At 38.7% G+C, this 17,639-nt stretch overlaps 2 protein-coding genes across 4 annotated transcripts; one reads left to right on the forward strand and one right to left on the reverse strand.

The window, feature by feature from the left end:
- The first annotated feature begins 1,563 nt into the window (after nucleotides 1-1,563).
- On the forward strand, nucleotides 1,564-4,950 carry LOC102717717 (GEM-like protein 1). Its single transcript, XM_006655852.3, has 4 exons — nucleotides 1,564-2,011; nucleotides 2,099-2,200; nucleotides 3,633-3,904; nucleotides 4,401-4,950. The coding sequence occupies exons 1-4, from the start codon at nucleotides 1,681-1,683 to the stop codon at nucleotides 4,587-4,589; spliced, it is 894 nt and encodes a 297-aa protein (XP_006655915.2). The 5' UTR covers nucleotides 1,564-1,680; the 3' UTR covers nucleotides 4,590-4,950.
- A 1,274-nt stretch (nucleotides 4,951-6,224) lies between these two features.
- LOC102721374 (chaperone protein dnaJ 1, mitochondrial) lies at nucleotides 6,225-16,556 on the reverse strand. Of its 3 annotated transcripts, XM_015838268.2 has the most exons (20): nucleotides 16,225-16,556; nucleotides 16,073-16,112; nucleotides 14,805-14,897; nucleotides 14,620-14,711; nucleotides 14,027-14,110; nucleotides 13,897-13,935; nucleotides 13,551-13,721; nucleotides 13,414-13,455; nucleotides 13,239-13,326; nucleotides 12,399-12,463; nucleotides 12,249-12,311; nucleotides 12,101-12,173; nucleotides 11,483-11,574; nucleotides 10,619-10,690; nucleotides 10,089-10,145; nucleotides 9,015-9,063; nucleotides 8,877-8,940; nucleotides 7,073-7,162; nucleotides 6,597-6,739; nucleotides 6,225-6,519 (listed from the first exon to the last, which is right to left on the reverse strand). In XM_015838268.2, exons 1-19 carry the CDS (start codon nucleotides 16,282-16,284, stop codon nucleotides 6,643-6,645), a joined length of 1,431 nt encoding a protein of 476 aa, XP_015693754.1. In that variant the 5' UTR covers nucleotides 16,285-16,556; the 3' UTR covers nucleotides 6,225-6,519; nucleotides 6,597-6,642. The 3 variants fall into 3 exon arrangements, with proteins under 3 accessions (XP_015693754.1, XP_015693753.1, XP_015693755.1); XM_015838267.2 differs by having other exon boundaries at nucleotides 6,225-6,739; XM_015838269.2 differs by having other exon boundaries at nucleotides 6,225-6,776.
- Between the last annotated feature and the right edge of the window lie 1,083 nt (nucleotides 16,557-17,639).

Below are 17,639 nucleotides of genomic sequence, written 5' to 3' on the forward strand. Positions count from 1 at the left end.
AGAAGCACATATAAAACTTGAAAAATCTATCGATATGATTTTTAAAGTAGTTTTTTCTAAGATTTTTTTTTTTGCACAAACACATTGTTAGATGTTCAGAAAACGATGGAGTAGATGGGAACTAAGAACAAATATAATACTACATGGAGGAGAGATGAAATAAAAAATAAAGAGAGTTGACGCTTACGCAAGAGCCAGCTAAACATATATTCCAAGTATATACGTTAGTGATAGAAAAAGGTAAGAGAAAAAAAATATTGGTGCTAACCTTACAACTAATCTACTGTATATGGTAGCTCTAATATAAACCAATAATCCTGACCGCACACTTATTACTCATGATGACTTGGTGTGAACCTTATGTGGTTTTAGAGGTGGTCCATATGATCACTAGAATATCCTCAATTTTAGCACACAAGGACCTTATCCCCAAATCTACTCTATAGGTATGTCCTATTGAACTGTTTATGTTCTACTTCTGTACTTCTGAACTTAGGCCCTGTTTAATTGGCCAAAGTTTTTGTGGTTTTGCAAAAAAATTTGGAACATGCCTGGTTTTGGCATTTTTGGAACTAAACACCCAAAGAATTTTACCAACAATACCCCTATTAAATACCCAATGTGAACATCATTTAAATCACAAATAGGTGACACATGAGCAATTTTACAGTCATTGAGAATGTATCATAAGATACCAAAATTTTACACTAAAATTTTGGTACTTTTTGGTACCGTACCATGAGATACTAAATTTTACACTAAAATTTTGGTATATCTTAGTATCTATTAAAGAATGTAAAATTGCTCGTAGCACATACATGCATGCAGATTGTAATCAGAATGGGAGGGGCAGCCTGTCCGAAATTAAATCCAGCCATGCACAGTAGTATGAACACCCTCTTTTTTGCCTAGCCCGTTTAGTTGCCGAACTACCAAAAAAACTCAATCCACCGAAAATTTTTGCTACAAACCAAAAATTTTGTCAATCTAAACGGGCACTTAAATGTTGGTTTTAGTGTATGTTTAATACTACGAAACTTTAGAGCATAGAGCAGACAGCAGAGCAACCCAATAAAACAGTTTGTGGAGCCGCCACTGACCGAATCATTTGACTAACCGGATCATCAGCTGCACCGAAAGACGGGGCGGGGGCAGGGAATCAATCCGACAGTCCGACGAGGCTCGAATCAAACGTATGTGACCGGCTCGCACGGCAGCGAGCAACCGGAACTGCGCCTCGACCGCAGTCAGGCCCAGCAGGGAGGGCCCACTTGCAGGATGTAGAAGAAACGGACCTGCATGCTGGACAAATCCCCGAGGCCCACTGCTCCATCAGACAAAATGGCCCAATTCAGTGTAGCCCGGCCTACTCGGCTCGTGTCACGCATCCGTCCATTCGAAGCTGCGGTACGTGCCGCGGTGTCGCCGACGCCGACGCCGACCCGAGCCGAATCCCCTCCCATTTTGGCCGTTGCGACCGCGGAATCGCGTGCGACCCGCGGGGGTTTCCTTCCTTCCTCTCTGGAAGAGGAGAAAAGGTTTGACCCCGACCACCACTAGCCAAGCCAAGCCAAGCCAGCCCTCCCTCTCCGCACCGAAACGCGCACCCCATTTTCTCCCTCGGTTTCCTCGCGCTCCGAGTCGGGGAGAGGAGGAGCCGGAGGGGAGGAGGAGGCCCAGATGCAGACGCCCGCCGAGATGCCGCCGGCCGCCGCCGCTGACGACGCCGCGGCACCCAGATCCGACCCACCGCAGCCGCCCGCCGCCCCCGATCCCTCCCCCCCGCCGCCGCCGCCGCCCGTCGCTGCCGCGGCCGCCACCGCCGCCGATCCACCGCCCCCGCCTCCCCCCGCGCCTGCGCAGCCGCAGCCGCAGCCGCAGGGCAAGACCGTCACGTGGAGCGAGAAGCTGACGTCGGAGTCGCCCACCCACGTGGCGGCCGCGGCCGCCGCGGAGGCCGCCGAGTCCAGCCAGTACGTCTCCCGCGGCCCCGCCGCGGCGTCGTCCAAGGGTAACGCGGGTGTGTGTTCCGACTTGGTGCCGTGTTAGGGGGGTAGATTTTGGGTTCTGATCTTTGCTTTGGTGCTGGGAGACGCAGGCGCGGTGGAGGCCATGAAGGAGACGCTGTCCAGGTGGGGGAAGTCGATGGGGGAGACGACCAAGATGGTCGAGAGCCTCAGCCGCGACACGTGGCAGCACTGTGAGATCTCAGAACCCACTCCAGCTACCCAATTTACCTTGTTTCTAGGGGAACCTAGCCTTTCTTGTTCCATTGTTTGCAAGATTCATTTCTTGAGGTCCACGGATTGCGTCCCATATGCCCTAGGCTCTTTTGGCTTTATAATGATCGAAGAAAAGAATGGGAGGCAGATAAAGTTGGAAAGTGAAAACATAGGTAGATTCCTTCAAGAGTTCGATGATGGTTGTAAAAACTGGTTAGGAAGTACAGCATCTTTGGCCAGTGAAAAAATTGGCCTAGCTTTCTATGTTTTGTACCCTCTGTTTTACGGGCATGCCTTATAGGAGTAAGTTGTTTTTACCTTCTTTAATGCTAGATGCACAGGCTCCCGTAAACCTATTGTTCTTCTAATGTCGTTCTTCATCTTTCTCCAATAGTTGAATATCTATATCTATAGGAAGTTAAGAACTAATAATTATGTAGTAGGCTAAATCATTCCTGGAGAGTTGGTGATGAAGGTGGTTTTGTGTCCCTTCTGTTTGGCTGATTTCCTCGTTGCTTTTTATGTGCTTTACTGCTTTGCACTGATTGAATGATCATGACGGCATTAATAATTTGAGACTTTACTGCATAGTTTTTCTTTAAAAATCAGCTAATGAATAATGAACCTTAGGAAGAATGGTAATAACTTTGCATAATACTGATGATATTAGATACTGTTATACCTGAGGTTCACCCCTTTTGTTCAGCTGGTTAGCTCTAAATAGCTGGCTCCAAGGAACCTGTGCGGCAGGGATAAATTTTGATGCCAACTTGCCCTTGAAGTAGCAAACCTTGTAAATATCAACTCTGCATCTAGATGAAAATTCAAAGAACTCACACATTTGAGTGCACACAGCATATTTTCACAGAACCTACAAACCTTCAACTCACATTTTTTTTTAAAGCAATGATCATGTGCCCCATGAATAATCTTTACAGTTTATTAAGACTCATTTGTTTTGGAGGAAAAGCAAAGGATTGGATCCCTAAGGAATAATTCCTATGAGTATTATTTGGTTTGTAGTAATAAAGTATAGGAAAACCAAAGGAAATTTCCCTTTACTATAAGTTGCACAGAGAAAACAAAGGAAATTTTACGTTCACTCCAACCTCTTGGAAAAATTCCTATTGATTAGTGTGTGTGTGTGCATTCCTATTCCTATGAGTAGAAATTCCTCCAAACTGAATGAGCCCATGTACCTTGGAATAGTTATTGTGGTTGGGCACTCTGCAAATAAATCACTGTTCTTATGCAAAAAGTTGAGAGAGCCAAACGTTACTTTATCATGAGTTAGAAATATATGGCTTCTCCACATGATCAAATTGATGCTGTGCAAGATACTATATTTTTTGCATAGATGCAGAATATCTACTAACTCAATGTCTGACTGCACTTTTACCTCTTAACCAGTCAAGACAGGACCTAGTTTTACTGAAGCGGCTATGGGACGGCTTGCTCAAGGAACTAAAGTCTTAGCAGAAGGTGGCTATGAAAAAATATTCAGGCAAACGTTCGAGGTTCTTCCAGACGAGCAGCTGAAAATATCATATGCATGCTATCTATCAACATCTGCTGGTCCTGTCATGGGAGTCATGTACATTTCTACAGCTAAAATTGCATTCTGCAGTGACAATCCTCTCTCTTACAAAGCTGGAAATAAAACTGAATGGAGCTACTACAAGGCAAGAATTATGCATTTTCTTGTAGCATCTATGTGCTGCTTATAAAATCATCCATCTTATCTTTTCATTTATTTTAGTTGCCTAGTTTTTTTCCTAAGTCTCAAGTTGTATGGTTGGTTATTCCTTTATTTTGTGAACTGTGAAGTGTAGCTTACTGCTGGAATAGTTAGCATGACAAGAATATGTATCAACTGTTAATTTTGCACTTTGGAAGGATGAGACAAAATTAGAAAAATCTGAGTTTTATTAGTTTTCAAGGATGACTCATTCATGACCATTTCTACACTTAGTGGACAACATAATTTTTTTGCTTAGATAGCTACAAGTGGAATCTGGCATGCTCATAATGCTTATTGTTATTCCTGTGCCTTGGAGATGTTTTCTGTTACCTACTAATGCTTAGTAGTTCATAAATTGCCTAGTGGCAGCTTGACCCAATCTGAACCTTTTAGGTGCATTATCCATATTCAACTGATGTGTGCTTTTTGATGAACAGGTGGTCATTCCTCTGCATCAACTGAGAGCAGCAAATCCTTCAGTGAGCAAAGTAAATCCTGCTGAAAAGTATATTCAGGTTGTCTCAGTTGAGGGCCACGAGTTCTGGTTCATGGGTTTTCTGATGTATGACAAAGCCGTATCTAGTCTTCAAGAAGCCATGGATAGTGCTCGTGACATGCAACCGTAGATAACCAAAACAGAAGTTTCAGTCGAGTTGTCCTGTGTAGCATCCTGAGGGGTACCTCCATTTCTACGATCGATTTCTTTGCTTCTGAGTGGCTCCTGTTTCAAATCCTTCGCAGCTATGTGCTCCGGATCCTATTGAGACGATACACTCACTAGCAGACTAGCTTTGCATACGTGTTCGAAATGTCTTTTTTGTTGTGGCCTTCCGCGTGTTGTAATGATGGGTTGTATGGGAAAACACTGGAGCTGTCCTTTTTGAATGCTTTTGTTATCAACACTTAAAAATGTGGCAGCATCGGATGTTTACGGGAACAAATCTCTCTTCCAAGAGAACATTTTGTATACAACCAAAATTTTCGTCTCCCTCATACAACAACAAACGTCGATATGGCATTTCCGTCCTGCGATCCACCGGACGTCTGGACCGACGACGACGATCCACCGGGCGGCAGGAGAATTTTTTTGATTTTTAAAACTTTTTAATAGGTAATTTTATTACTAAATCTTGTGGAAAAATATTTTTGAATATTTTGGACATGTTACCAACATTAGTATAGCAAAACAACGTAGCATACTATTGTTAGTGGCATGACATTATTATTTTACCACTCTATTGACACTGACAACGCAGCCATACTATTGTTAGTGGCATGACATTATTATTTTACCACTCCATTGACATTGACGTGGTGCCTGTCGCGCAATAAGGCTGCGTGACAGCGTTATCGCCACCAACATTAGCGTATGAAAATATTTTTATCCGAGGTTTAGTAATAAAATTATTTATTAAAAAAATTAAAAAATAGAAAAAAAATCGCGGCAGGACGGCGGGACAGACGACCAGTTGCTCACGCAGTCGGCAAATGGCGCGGGGCGTGCGGGGTGGGCCGTAGAGCGGGGTGATCAAGCGGGCCGGACGAGCAACAACTTTGGGACTTGATGATCTCATTTGCTCGTGCGACCCTTCTCCGTTGTAGCTCGTCTCCCTTGCCCGTGTCGCAAGGTTACCAATGGTCAAAAAAATATGGTACTGCCAATAGACAATGTTCACAACATCTGCCATAAAAACTTTCTGAAAGACGACAGACTAGACTTTGGCACGCCAAATTCTGATGTTCTAGGGAGCGACTCCCGTCTGCAAATACCGAACGCCGGAACCGGAAATTTGAGGAATTCATAAAAGAAAAGTTGAACAAGAGCATGTGCTTCTGCCCCTATCTTTTCGCCAATACTTTTCAGCATTGTTTTTATATCACTAAAAACGTGTATATAGAATTCTTTTACTTTTAATTGTAATAAACTGTTTATCTTATGCTTATAAAAAGAAAAAAAAGATGAGGCTAAACATTCAAGATCAAACTAGTACGACGCAGCAATCAGCATCAAAACTTTGCGTGCTGATTTTGCAAAAAATCCTCCATAAGTAGGCCACTTTTGGCTGACACCCTCTTCTTTTCATTTTTCTTATATAAGCCAAAATTTAGATTTTTACGAGTTGATTCTAGTGTTTCTTCATCGTAGTTTATTTTTCAGCCTTAACTTTTATATCGCTAAGAATATAAATATAAAAGTTATATTCATAAATTATTTTTCATTTACAAATACATCTGGCTTTTTTCCTAAAAAAGCCAAACAATCACAATCACATCTTTGAGTTCCTAGGCATCCATAGAGATCGACATGATATTAAGGAATATACTAAAAAAATATAGTGCATGAATTTAAACTATATTTGTTGGATGTAGCTATTCTCACTATAAAGCAACCAAATTATGCCGGTAAAAAAAAGTGGCATCCATATTATTCTCCCATTATTGAAGCCCTATAAAACAAAACTCCGTACAGCTTTATGATTCAACTGTGACGGGAACCAAAAAAAATAACTAGCACGAGTACCTCTCCAATGGTAGGAGCAATCTTCTGCCATGCGCCTACAAGATCGCAAATCGGTGTGGTTGAAAACAGTAATGATGGCCGATGTCCAGGTTAATGTCCAGAGAATTTATACCGATTGATGTCCCCTGATGTTCCTAACGAAGTGCAGCTTTAGAGCATTAGCTCACAACCTTCGTCAGTAGAAGGTGCATCAGTACGAGGAAGCCAAGCCCGAGCAAGAAAGTTTGCCCCTTCAAATTTTCAACTAGCTCCCACCTGTAAGTATCAACCAGTAGATAGCTGCTGGTAAAGCCTGTTTGAAATTTCATCTTTATTACTACCAGATGATGCAATTAGTAGTAAATAAAAGAAGTTTAACAATGAAAGCTCAGGTCAGGTGAATCACTTGCATCCAGGGTTCCAGGCGTACCAAGCTAAAAAGGCCAGAATAATACCAAACCGACACATTGACCATTACATTTTTTGTGAGTAAACTGATTGATCAATACATGGATATTAATAAATCATGTTTTCAGCCATTTTCCCTGTGATCCCATTCTGTTCAAATATAGGTTCACATAATGATGTGAGGTACTGAGGATTGCTTACCAGTTTCCAGCTGCAAAGGAATTCTGTTCCTTCGTGGCTTCCTCTACTGCAAATTCTTCCAACAATGCACGTTGACGTTCGTTAACCATTCTGTGGATTAAAGCAAGTTGATAAGAAATCAAACTGAATTACAATGCAATGATAAGCCAAGAAAAATACTAAAAAGTGAAGCTAAGGACCAGTGTAAATCCCCTTAGATGAATCAAAATACCAATTTGAATAGAAAGATGCCGATGACTTGAGCTTTATGAGCAAAGGAGCAAAAAGGTAAGGCCAATAGGTGAAAATTATGTTATCTGTATTAAGTTTCATGCACTGACTAGTTCCTTGTGTTTGGGCTTATCAACAAGGGCAGAAACCCAGTACACCTCTTGGGACTATCCTTTCTAGAGTTCATGACCTCTAGGCCCTAGTACCATATGAGCTCCACATGCCAAGTGCCACGTTTAAAAAGAAAGCCATTCAATCCAACCATGACTCAACACCATGTCATATAAAAGGGGCAACTTTAACTCAGCAATACCAATCCTACCTGACCAGCTTAATCAGTTAGACTGGTCTGACTTCAGGTTACCGAAACCAGTATCTGTTGGTTATTTGAACCCATAGCATTTTTGGCTCTCTACTTGTCACCTTTGTCCCTAGTATTTCTTTATTAAGTAAATTTCAAAAAACACCAGGTTTTGGGGGCTTGCATAACGCAAAACCCTAGGTATTTTTATGAGTAAAATACATGGCCGGTCCTTAAACTTCAGAGTGGATGTCATCTAGGTCCGTAAACTTAAAAATTGCACATCTAGGTTCACCATCTTAGTTTAATGAATCATAGCCAGTCCAAACCTCATTCATTTGACTGAAGTTGACCGCTGACATGACACTCCATGTAGGTACTACATTTGCAAACAACCCCGTCCGCAGTCAACTTCAGTTAAATAAGATTTTGACTGGCTATGATTCATTAAACCAAGATGATAGACTTATATGTTTAATTTTTAAGTTTACAGAACTAAATGACTCCACTCTCAAGTTTAAGGAACTACATATGCAATTTAAAATTTTATGGACCTAATGACATTTGCTTTCAAGTTTAAGGACCTATATATGCAATTTTTTTAAGTTTATGAACCTAGATGGCATCCCCTCCCAAGTGTAAGGATCGGCCATGTATTTTACTCTATTTTTATTTGTTTCAATATTTATGTAAAATACTCATTTCCATTATTATATATAGTATTTTTAATATATATTAACATATAAGTAGACCCAAAATGCACATCCCTCCCACCAAAATTATCTTCTTTCCTCACTCTCACACTGCATGATTGCAATAAATCAACACAATTCTCACTATTAATGATAGATTAACTAGTTATATTTACAAAACAAGGTTATACATTAAAGTACATCTAATGTGTATATATACTTAAAAATATCACACAGTATTTTTTACAACTATTATGCATAAATATATTGGCTAAATAGACATAAGCGTAATGTGGTTTCTTTAATATTTTGCCCTAAATTATGGGGTTCCTTGAAACAAATCACAGTATGTGGAGTTTTGTGTTACGCATGCCCCAAAACCTGGGGTTTTGTGAAATTTACTCTTTTTTTATTTAGTTAGTCTAAGTTTACAGGCTGTATAAATTGCAGTCTGAAAGGGACTCAGACAGTAGGTTTATTCAAAGACAAAAACATATGATAAGAGGTAGTGGAATGCCATCATATCAAATAATTTGATCATAGGGCACATCTACGTGTTGCAAAATAGAAACAGATAACACGAAGAGGACAGGTAACTTACGAGGGAAACTGTATTCGGAATCGGACATATTGGTCCCCGAGGTACCCTGCCTGGTTGGGCAACCCTGACAACAATAATATAGTTAGCACTTTATTAAAAACACTCTGGACTTAAATTTAATTTAATAACATAATTTACCTTTGCCCCTTAAAACTATAACCTGCCCTGGTTGAACTCCTTTGGGTATCTGAAAACAAAATTCAGGGATATAAGTCCCGACTCTTCAAAAACACCCTCTAGAAATGTATAGCAACATGGAAAGATGCTTGATACTTCCCTAAAGTCAGGCCAAGCAATTGCATTTTAAATACGAATGGGTACATTGTCTGAAGCATTCCATGGCTAGGTTTGTAAATACAATCTGTATTGAAGAAAATCCACCTTTGATAACTCAAGGCCTCAATCTTACTTGGGTTTAATTTATACTGAAAGCTTAATCATGTTTAGAAAATGTTTCAGCTATCAAAACCATATCAAGGATGACTTTGGTTTATGTTACGCCACACATGGTGTGTATGGTGAGGTGGCTTTGCGATTTGTGAAGAAAATTATGTAGATTATTTTCCCAAATGGGATGATGTTGATGCTATATGCTAAAAAAACTAATGATGTGCTCTGCCAAAAAAAGGGTATCGATGTGGTAGCCACATAAACCAAAACAACTGAAGAAAACTGCTCTAAATATCTCCTGCATATTCAAAAAAAAAAAAACTGCTTTGAAATTTGCACCTATTGAACATTTGGGGTATGAAAGTAAATGATATTGAAGTTTAGGGTGAAATTACACTCTTATGAGATTATTTCTCATGAAATGCTAATATCTATAAGGAAACTATAATATTTGTATTTGACTATTTGTTATACTGCAGTTAAGTTCTGGTATATAAACCATCAATCATGTCAATTGGTATAAACCAGCCCCACTGAAATATGTGGCTTACTGGTTATATCCTTCTCTCACTCTCTATACACACATCTCCCAATAAGAGTTTGCAACATCTATTTTCTATTTTTAGGGTTTATTATTGGAACTTCAAGCCCTTAAAGTTAAGGAGGTGTTTTTATCCTACTAGTTGTTTATATGTACTCCTATACAGGTTAGGTTAACAAATAGTCAAATTCATATGAAATGTTACTGTGACAGAAGTTCCTAATGTATATGTTAGTAGCAGTATATTTACCCTTTTCCACCGAAGATTGTTAGTTTGTTACCTTAACTTCTGCCATCCCATCTAAAGTTGGTACTTCAACTTTTCCACCAAGCATTGCCTGTTAATCGTTTTAGAAAGAAAACAATAAGCAACAATACCATCACAAGCACCACTAATTAATATCACAAATTCGAAAGACCTCTGCGGAGGCGTAGATATTCATCAAATACAGTTTGCTACAAGAGTAATCTTTATAACTATGGAGTCTTTGACGGTGAATAACCAAAGAAATGTGTTCCCTAAATTTAAATAGACTATCATATCTGATTCTCGATAGGTTCATCAGGACAGCATTATCAACCATTCTATAAAACTATACAAGGCACACTCCCCAATATAGTATACTGGAGCAATAAATGAAAAGAACTTTTATTGCGATAATGGACTAGATTTTTCTTGAATTATAATTAGAATGATGACAGGAACCTTTGTTGGCATAAGTTACAATCTATATTAAGGAGGAAGCAAGTTATGTTAGCAGTAGGAAAATATCCTGAACTGTAGTTCTTTCAAATGATTATTTGTTACTACCTGTGTAAATCGAATCTTTTTCTCCACATGGATATCAGCTCCATCACGAACAAACAGCGGATCACTTGCTACCTACGATATACATGGTTGATGGACGAATAAACAAGCTGGGTTGCTTGATATAAGCTGATAGTGCAATAAAACAATATGGGTTATCACTACTACGAAATACGTATACAGCTAACTAATCAGAATACACAACAGAACGAACTATTTGCAGGGTTATCTAGAATAACAGAGGGTCACAGCCCTATATACCTGTTTGTGACTGAAAGACAATGACACCACATATCCTATGGTGTCAAACATGCATTAAAATGAGGAAGCCCATAGCGCAACAGATTACCATTATATTTTTGGTCATTGTCATAGATCGTTTAACATTCATATGTTTGCAAGAGCCAAAGGAAGAAAGAAGCTAATTCGACATAGCAATGTTGGTGCTGAAGACAAAATACATGGAAACTAAGACCTAGCAAAACTCCCTAGGGAGGGCACTTAGTGCAGATCCCGTATTTTGCAGCAAAATCATGAAAATCATGTTTAGATGTTTACATATAAATGCAAGACTAGCTATACCTATGAATGATCCCAGCTAGTGCATGATGTCATGAATTTGCAGAATATAGAAAAATATTGTTCTTTACCTTCATCATAGTAAAGAACAAACATTGGCATAGGTATAGTCCACAAGCACAATTAATTAAACTGATTATTAAGCAACAAACTTTCAACACCGACAGGTCAAATAAGACATGTCAGCAATAAATAACTAGCTTTTTTATGTACGTGCAACACCATATTTACTGAATGCATAGATTCATATTAAAAAAGAGTCTCTGGTTCATGGAAGTGTATTCTCACTTGAAGCTTAATGTATAAACTTCCAGGTAGGGCTCCACGTCCACCACTATGCCCAGCCTCTGGCACATGAATTGTATCACCAGAATCGACTCCTATGTTGAGTTAAACAAGGCCTAATTAATAGTAAAACACAGTTCACCGTCTAACTAAGTTTAAGTACAAGCAACATGTTATAGCTATAGAGAGCTCCAAAACAACATTAGGAAACTATAGACTTATAGAGCAAAACCCTTCTTACAATTGATGAGTTGAAGTAAAAAAAAAAAAAAAAAAACTAGGAGCTAGGATGGAAGCATAGGGACCAGGTGCCAGATGTTTCTTGTACGAGCCTGTCAATGCAAAGAGATGGAGCAATATATACGCAGGCTAACTTTGATTTTATGTTTTCATGACTCATGAGGCAATAATGCACAACTGCACGTGAAGCATATTTGGATGTGACAAAGTAAGAGAGTTATGTTTCAGCATGTCGTTAGTTTAAAGTGTCTGTAAACACTAAAATGGTTTATAAAAGACTTTTAAGTAGAATCAAAGCAAATATAAATCATTTTGGTGATGGCAGAATTTCAGAGAAAAGATCTGGCTACCAAAGATAATTCAAGGTTAGTTGCACAGCACCTGCTGGAATGGTCACATTTACATACTTCATGCCATCTACCACCCCTGAACCTTTACATGTCAGGCAGTAATCCTGTGAAAATAATCACAAATGAGATTGGTAAAAACTGACAAATTTGCAGGTTACTCACAGTCACAGGACCTTTACCTTGATTACTTTCCCAAAGCCTCTGCAAGAAGTACAAATGGATGTGAATGGGTACATTGTAACCTGCGCAAACCACCAGCGCATTGTTTAGAAAGCATATCCACCATTCATGTTAGAAATTGAACATTGAATATAAAAGCAAATACTTACTCTTCCTGCACCTTTACACGAAGGGCAAACATATGTCTTTGCATTTGCCAAGTATCCCCTCCCAACTAACATCAAACAATACATGAGAGTTTTTCAAAAAGAAAAGGGAATGCATGCCAAATCAGAACTAGTGGACTACCATACATATCAGAGTAAATGCTAAATTATCATAATAACAATCATCTAAAGTCCTAACTATTTCAATTAAAAGAACATTGTTTGCCCATCTTATTTAATACACTCAGCTATTGTTTTTAGAAAAAAAAAATATGAGATGGTTATTGTTTGATATATTGAAGTACTAAGTTTGGCAAAAATACATGGTAGTTTCATAAGAGAGCATGCGTTGGCCTATAATACATTCTTACTACTAGTTTTAACCAATCCTTATTAACTGAAAAAAATGCTTTAGTTGGAAGTGTTGAACTCAGATACAACTGACACCCAGTATGCTTTGGAGTAGTTGGAGGAAAAGAAAATATGTCATCATTGATGCCACATTTGTAACATCATGTAACATGATAACTGAATGGAGATCAGGAAAATCTAATGGAATAGGATTTCCCATTTGCCTAAGCTGCAGAAAACAACTGAGCTAACTAATGGTACCTCTTAAACTGGTGCCTATTCAACAGGAGTTAATGCCCATACAAACTATCCAGAGAGTTACGACACATGCACTACCAGTCAGTTCACATCCCAAGTGTCTTCAAGGCTTCCAGCACAATAACTTAAGCGTTAAGCATTTACTGGAAATATTATTTGCAACAACTTGAAACTTGCTTCATGTAGTAAGATTTAATATAAATAAGAAAAATCTGTTCCAGCACAAATGCGCACCACATGAGCCGCAAAGATTTTTGGCACTGAAGGAGACTTTCTTCGTGCATCCTTTAACAGCTTCTCTAAAGGAAAGATCCACCTCTACCTACTTAAGAAAAGATACAACATTAGTCCAATGACTATAGAAAATGTTGCTTGGTAAAAGAAGTATAAGCAATATAACGGGACAAACCTCAATGTCATTGGCATGTACATCTACATCATTCTCGAAAACCTGAACAAAGAGAAGCATTGCACTCCATAGTGAACTTTTTAAGAAAAAACAGGAGGGGAAAGCGGGAAAAAATATGGAGGTAAAAAGAGGATCACCTCAGAGAATATTTTATAAAATTTACTAGAGAAAGGTCCAGTGTTTTGTCTGTAGAATTCTGCAAAGGGATTATGACCTTGCTTGTGGAATCCTGAAAATGGATCTTGATAAGCCCCATCAAACTCCATTCCACCCTTTGTGGAATTTGTCTCTGACCCTCTATAAAACAGCTGTAGTAGTAGAACAGAACATGAACTTCACAAACATATAACCAGGTATCAAACACTAACATACTATTTAAAGATCAATGGTTTCTGGAATGATGTATTTACAAAGAAGTCACATTCCCTAAGAAAGAAGGAAGATGATACAAGAAATAGATCGCAGCAGGTAGGGATTTGTTACCATATCATACTGCTCTCTCTTCGAAGGGTCCCGCAATGTCTAGATTCCAGCATTATCAACCATGATACTGTTAATTTGGCATAACGATTAAGAAATTAAACAGAAAATTGGATTGTGTTAACTTACTTGCCTCGTATGCATCTCTTATTTCCTGAAATGTCCTTTTTGCGGCAGTATTTCCCCTGTTTGTGTCTGGATGGTACTTTTTGGCAAGCTACATATAATTTTTGTTTGGGGTTTAGAAAACTGTAAACAATTGAGGTAGGACATCATTAAAATCTAACAATTTCAATTCATTATTCTGAAGTACAATGATTTCATTTTGAACTATAAACGTCATATAAAAAAATGGAGGGAGTTTAAAGTATACATGACTCGCAAATTGACTAATCCCAGTCTGATCCCACTTCTCAAAATATCTATGTATGGACACTTTCTGTATAAGAACTTAAAATGGTTTTGGGTTTTGGTTGTTGGACTGATTGTTGGTGTGATAAAAAAGATATATGTCAGAAACAATTCAAGACAATGCTTTGATTCTTCACAGAGACATGAAAATAACATTCTCAATGTGTTTTTCTGTCCAAAATAAACTGAACGCGGATCAAGCTAGAAATGAGAAATATTACCACCTGAGAAAGGATATTAACTTTATGGCATGCTCGTGCAAAACAAATTCTGAGCAAGCTCGCAGATTTAAAGAGAACTATACTGTATACTCACCGAATGAAAAGCCTTCTTGATGTCATCCTGAGAGGCATCCTTGGGAACACCAAGAATCTTGTAATAGTCCTTCTCTGGTGAGCTATGCTGACCTGGCAGATGTAACAGAAAATGTTTGATTGGCCCTTGTGTTTGCAATAACAAGATAATACGATCTGAGATTCATGTAACACGAGGATAGCAACCTGTAGCATGAAAGGACCTGCTTGATGCAAATGATGTCAACAGAAATCGTCCATAGCATTTATCACCAATATAGATGCCACTGGAGCTGCAAGCTGCATTTCCAAATGAAAAAAAGGGGAAATGTTAAGGAGCAGATAATGACAGAAAAACAAAATGCTAGGGCTGGTTTTGATGCATGAATTTCACAGGATTATGTTACAAACAATGTCAACATGATTACATGAAGCACCCTGATTGAAATGGTTCAATTCCCGTGGCCTCAATTTAGCCAATAGACAGATATGTCTGATCTAAATCAGCATGAAACCCCAGCAGATATAAACAATTCTTAATTTTTTTTTTCTGGAGAACGACTCATGAAGTACTCCTTATTAGGGTATCAAAATTGTTTCTAATCCCATCTACATTAACTTCCAGTTGTAGTCAATATCACCAATGTATTTTCTTATAAAGTACTGTACAGAAGCTATAATTCTGCAATTGTGGAGCCATGCAGTCCAATTCACTGTTCACCACAAGTTACAAATAAATATGTCACATTTTCTAACTAGAACCAGAATAATGCAAACCACAACTAAAAATTGTGCATTGTTGTCATCATCCTACGGATTCATAAGATTGTACTAGTCAAACAATGTTTGCAAGGAAAGACTAAAAATAATATGCTAATTATTGACAGATACATCGGTGAAGAGCAGAAAATTGCACCTGGATTATGCCAAGTGTTTAAACAAGAAACGACCAGTCCTCCCTGAATATAAATTTATTTTTACCTTAATTATCATTGACCAAAGTTCTACTAGCAGCTACTCAAAAGACAGCAATTGATGTTTTCCTTTTCTTATCTTGAACAGAAATCCTAACTGCTAACAATATCTGTGAACCGAAGTAGTAAAAATGTGAAATTACAGAATGCAACACAAGACTATTGTTGGAAAATCCCTCGCGCTCTTATATTCATAACAGGAAATGCATATGAATTTATAGTATCGTTCTTATTCTATCCAAAAGGGAAATGGAAAGCGTGAGCGTGCAAATGCAATTTGAATACGAAAATTAACAGAACCATGGGAGCATCGACTGCCTTATCCAACAAAAGCCTGTTCCCAAACAAACAAAACCAGGAAAAATGCACCCTATCAAATGAGCAATTCCTGGCAGCTAGTCGTTCTCGGAATTTATCATTTCCAGTACAAACCGAAACAGCATTCCGCAAAACCAAATCAAGGCGGTATCAAACAAAGCCTATTAGATGGGAGGAAATTACGTGTGGAGGGCCGAATCCATTTGCTCCCATGCGCAGGCACCTGCAGGTACAAACTCCAAGCAAAGTAAACAACTAGTACAACTTCCCAAAAATCCCCCAATACCAAATCGGGGAAATGGAGACAGGCATCGAACTGGACAAAATCGCTTCACCTCGCCGGAGTGTAGCGTGAGAGACCTCGACGCGAGCCGCAGCCACCCCAGCCGGTCCATCCGCGGCGGCGCGCGCGCCAAACGGGCGCCCCCACCTTCACGCGAAAAAGAGAAAAAAAACAGCCTGGTATGGCGGTGGCCCGTGGAGACTCCTAGAAGCGCGAGGGGCAGAGGTCCCGAGCCGAGGGTGGGAGGAAGAAGAAGACTGCGGAAGAGCAGAGTGTTCTAGAAGATTCCAGAAGCAGCTCGAGCTGGCTCGCTCGCTAGTCGCCCCAGGATGGGAGGGGATCGTGGATTGGGGGAGAAGAAAGGGTTTTGGGTTTTCATCCGAGATGGGCTCATGGGCTCACGCTCCACTGCTGAAAGGCCGTGTATATATTGACACGATGCCTCGTAGGCCGCATTCATTTGGTAGTTAGATATTTTGCACGAAAAACGGATTGTTAATTATTATTTATAAAAATTTAAAAAAGATTCATACAATTTTTAAAGAAACTTTTCTGTAGAGAATTTTAAAAACACACTGTTAAACAATTAATAATGTGCGTGCGAAAAAGAACGAATCAAGTAAGAGGGGAGAACTAGGGTACAGGGTCATAGTACTTTGGATTGAAGCAGTGGTACTTCCTTTGAATTTTTATGTTCAGACGACCTTTTTAACTTTTGTTTAATTAAAATATAAAAATTACTAGTAAATTGTCTGTGTGTTGCAACAGGATTTTATATTTTAAAAATATCATTAATATTTTAAAAAATAGAGTACAAATAAAAAGAGGAGGTATTATAAACTTTAAAACTGATATGACTCAGTAAAAATAAAAACCCATGTGACCTAAAAAGCCCAAAACCATATTTAAAAAACCTAACCCTACCCTATGTGGCCAAAAGATTCATACGATGCAAATATTTTTCTCCAAAGTTTAGTAATAAAATTATTTATTAAAAATATTTTAAAAATAAAAAATTCTTCACCTAGCCAGCGTGCACGTCCTCGGCATCATCGTGCTCCTCCTCCTAAGCCTCAAGTATGTTGCCTTGGCTCGTCACCAACAGCAGTGTTGTCGTATTTCTAGAAATTATATGCTTGGAATCGCGTGACTAGGCGGGCGTAAATTTTTCTCACGAGAGAATTCCCTGTATGCCACTAAATTTATACCATGTTCCTTCTATGCCATGCAAAAAATCAAATTTCCATCTGTATCATTTACTTAATTTTTTCTTTCTTACGTGTCACTGCGGTTAAGTTTTCCATCCAACTCCGTTAACTTATTTTGCTTACATTCCTTCTATGCCACTATATGTCCCAAATGACCCGAAACATAGAATTAAAAGTTGGTATTTTTGAATAAAATTTGAAATTAAGACATCAGAATTGAAAATTGATATTTTTGAATAAAATTTGAAAATTGAGATTT

The sequence above is a fragment of the Oryza brachyantha genome, chromosome 6, assembly GCF_000231095.2.
Source record: "Oryza brachyantha chromosome 6, ObraRS2, whole genome shotgun sequence".
Classification (NCBI taxonomy): Eukaryota; Viridiplantae; Streptophyta; class Magnoliopsida; order Poales; family Poaceae; genus Oryza; species Oryza brachyantha.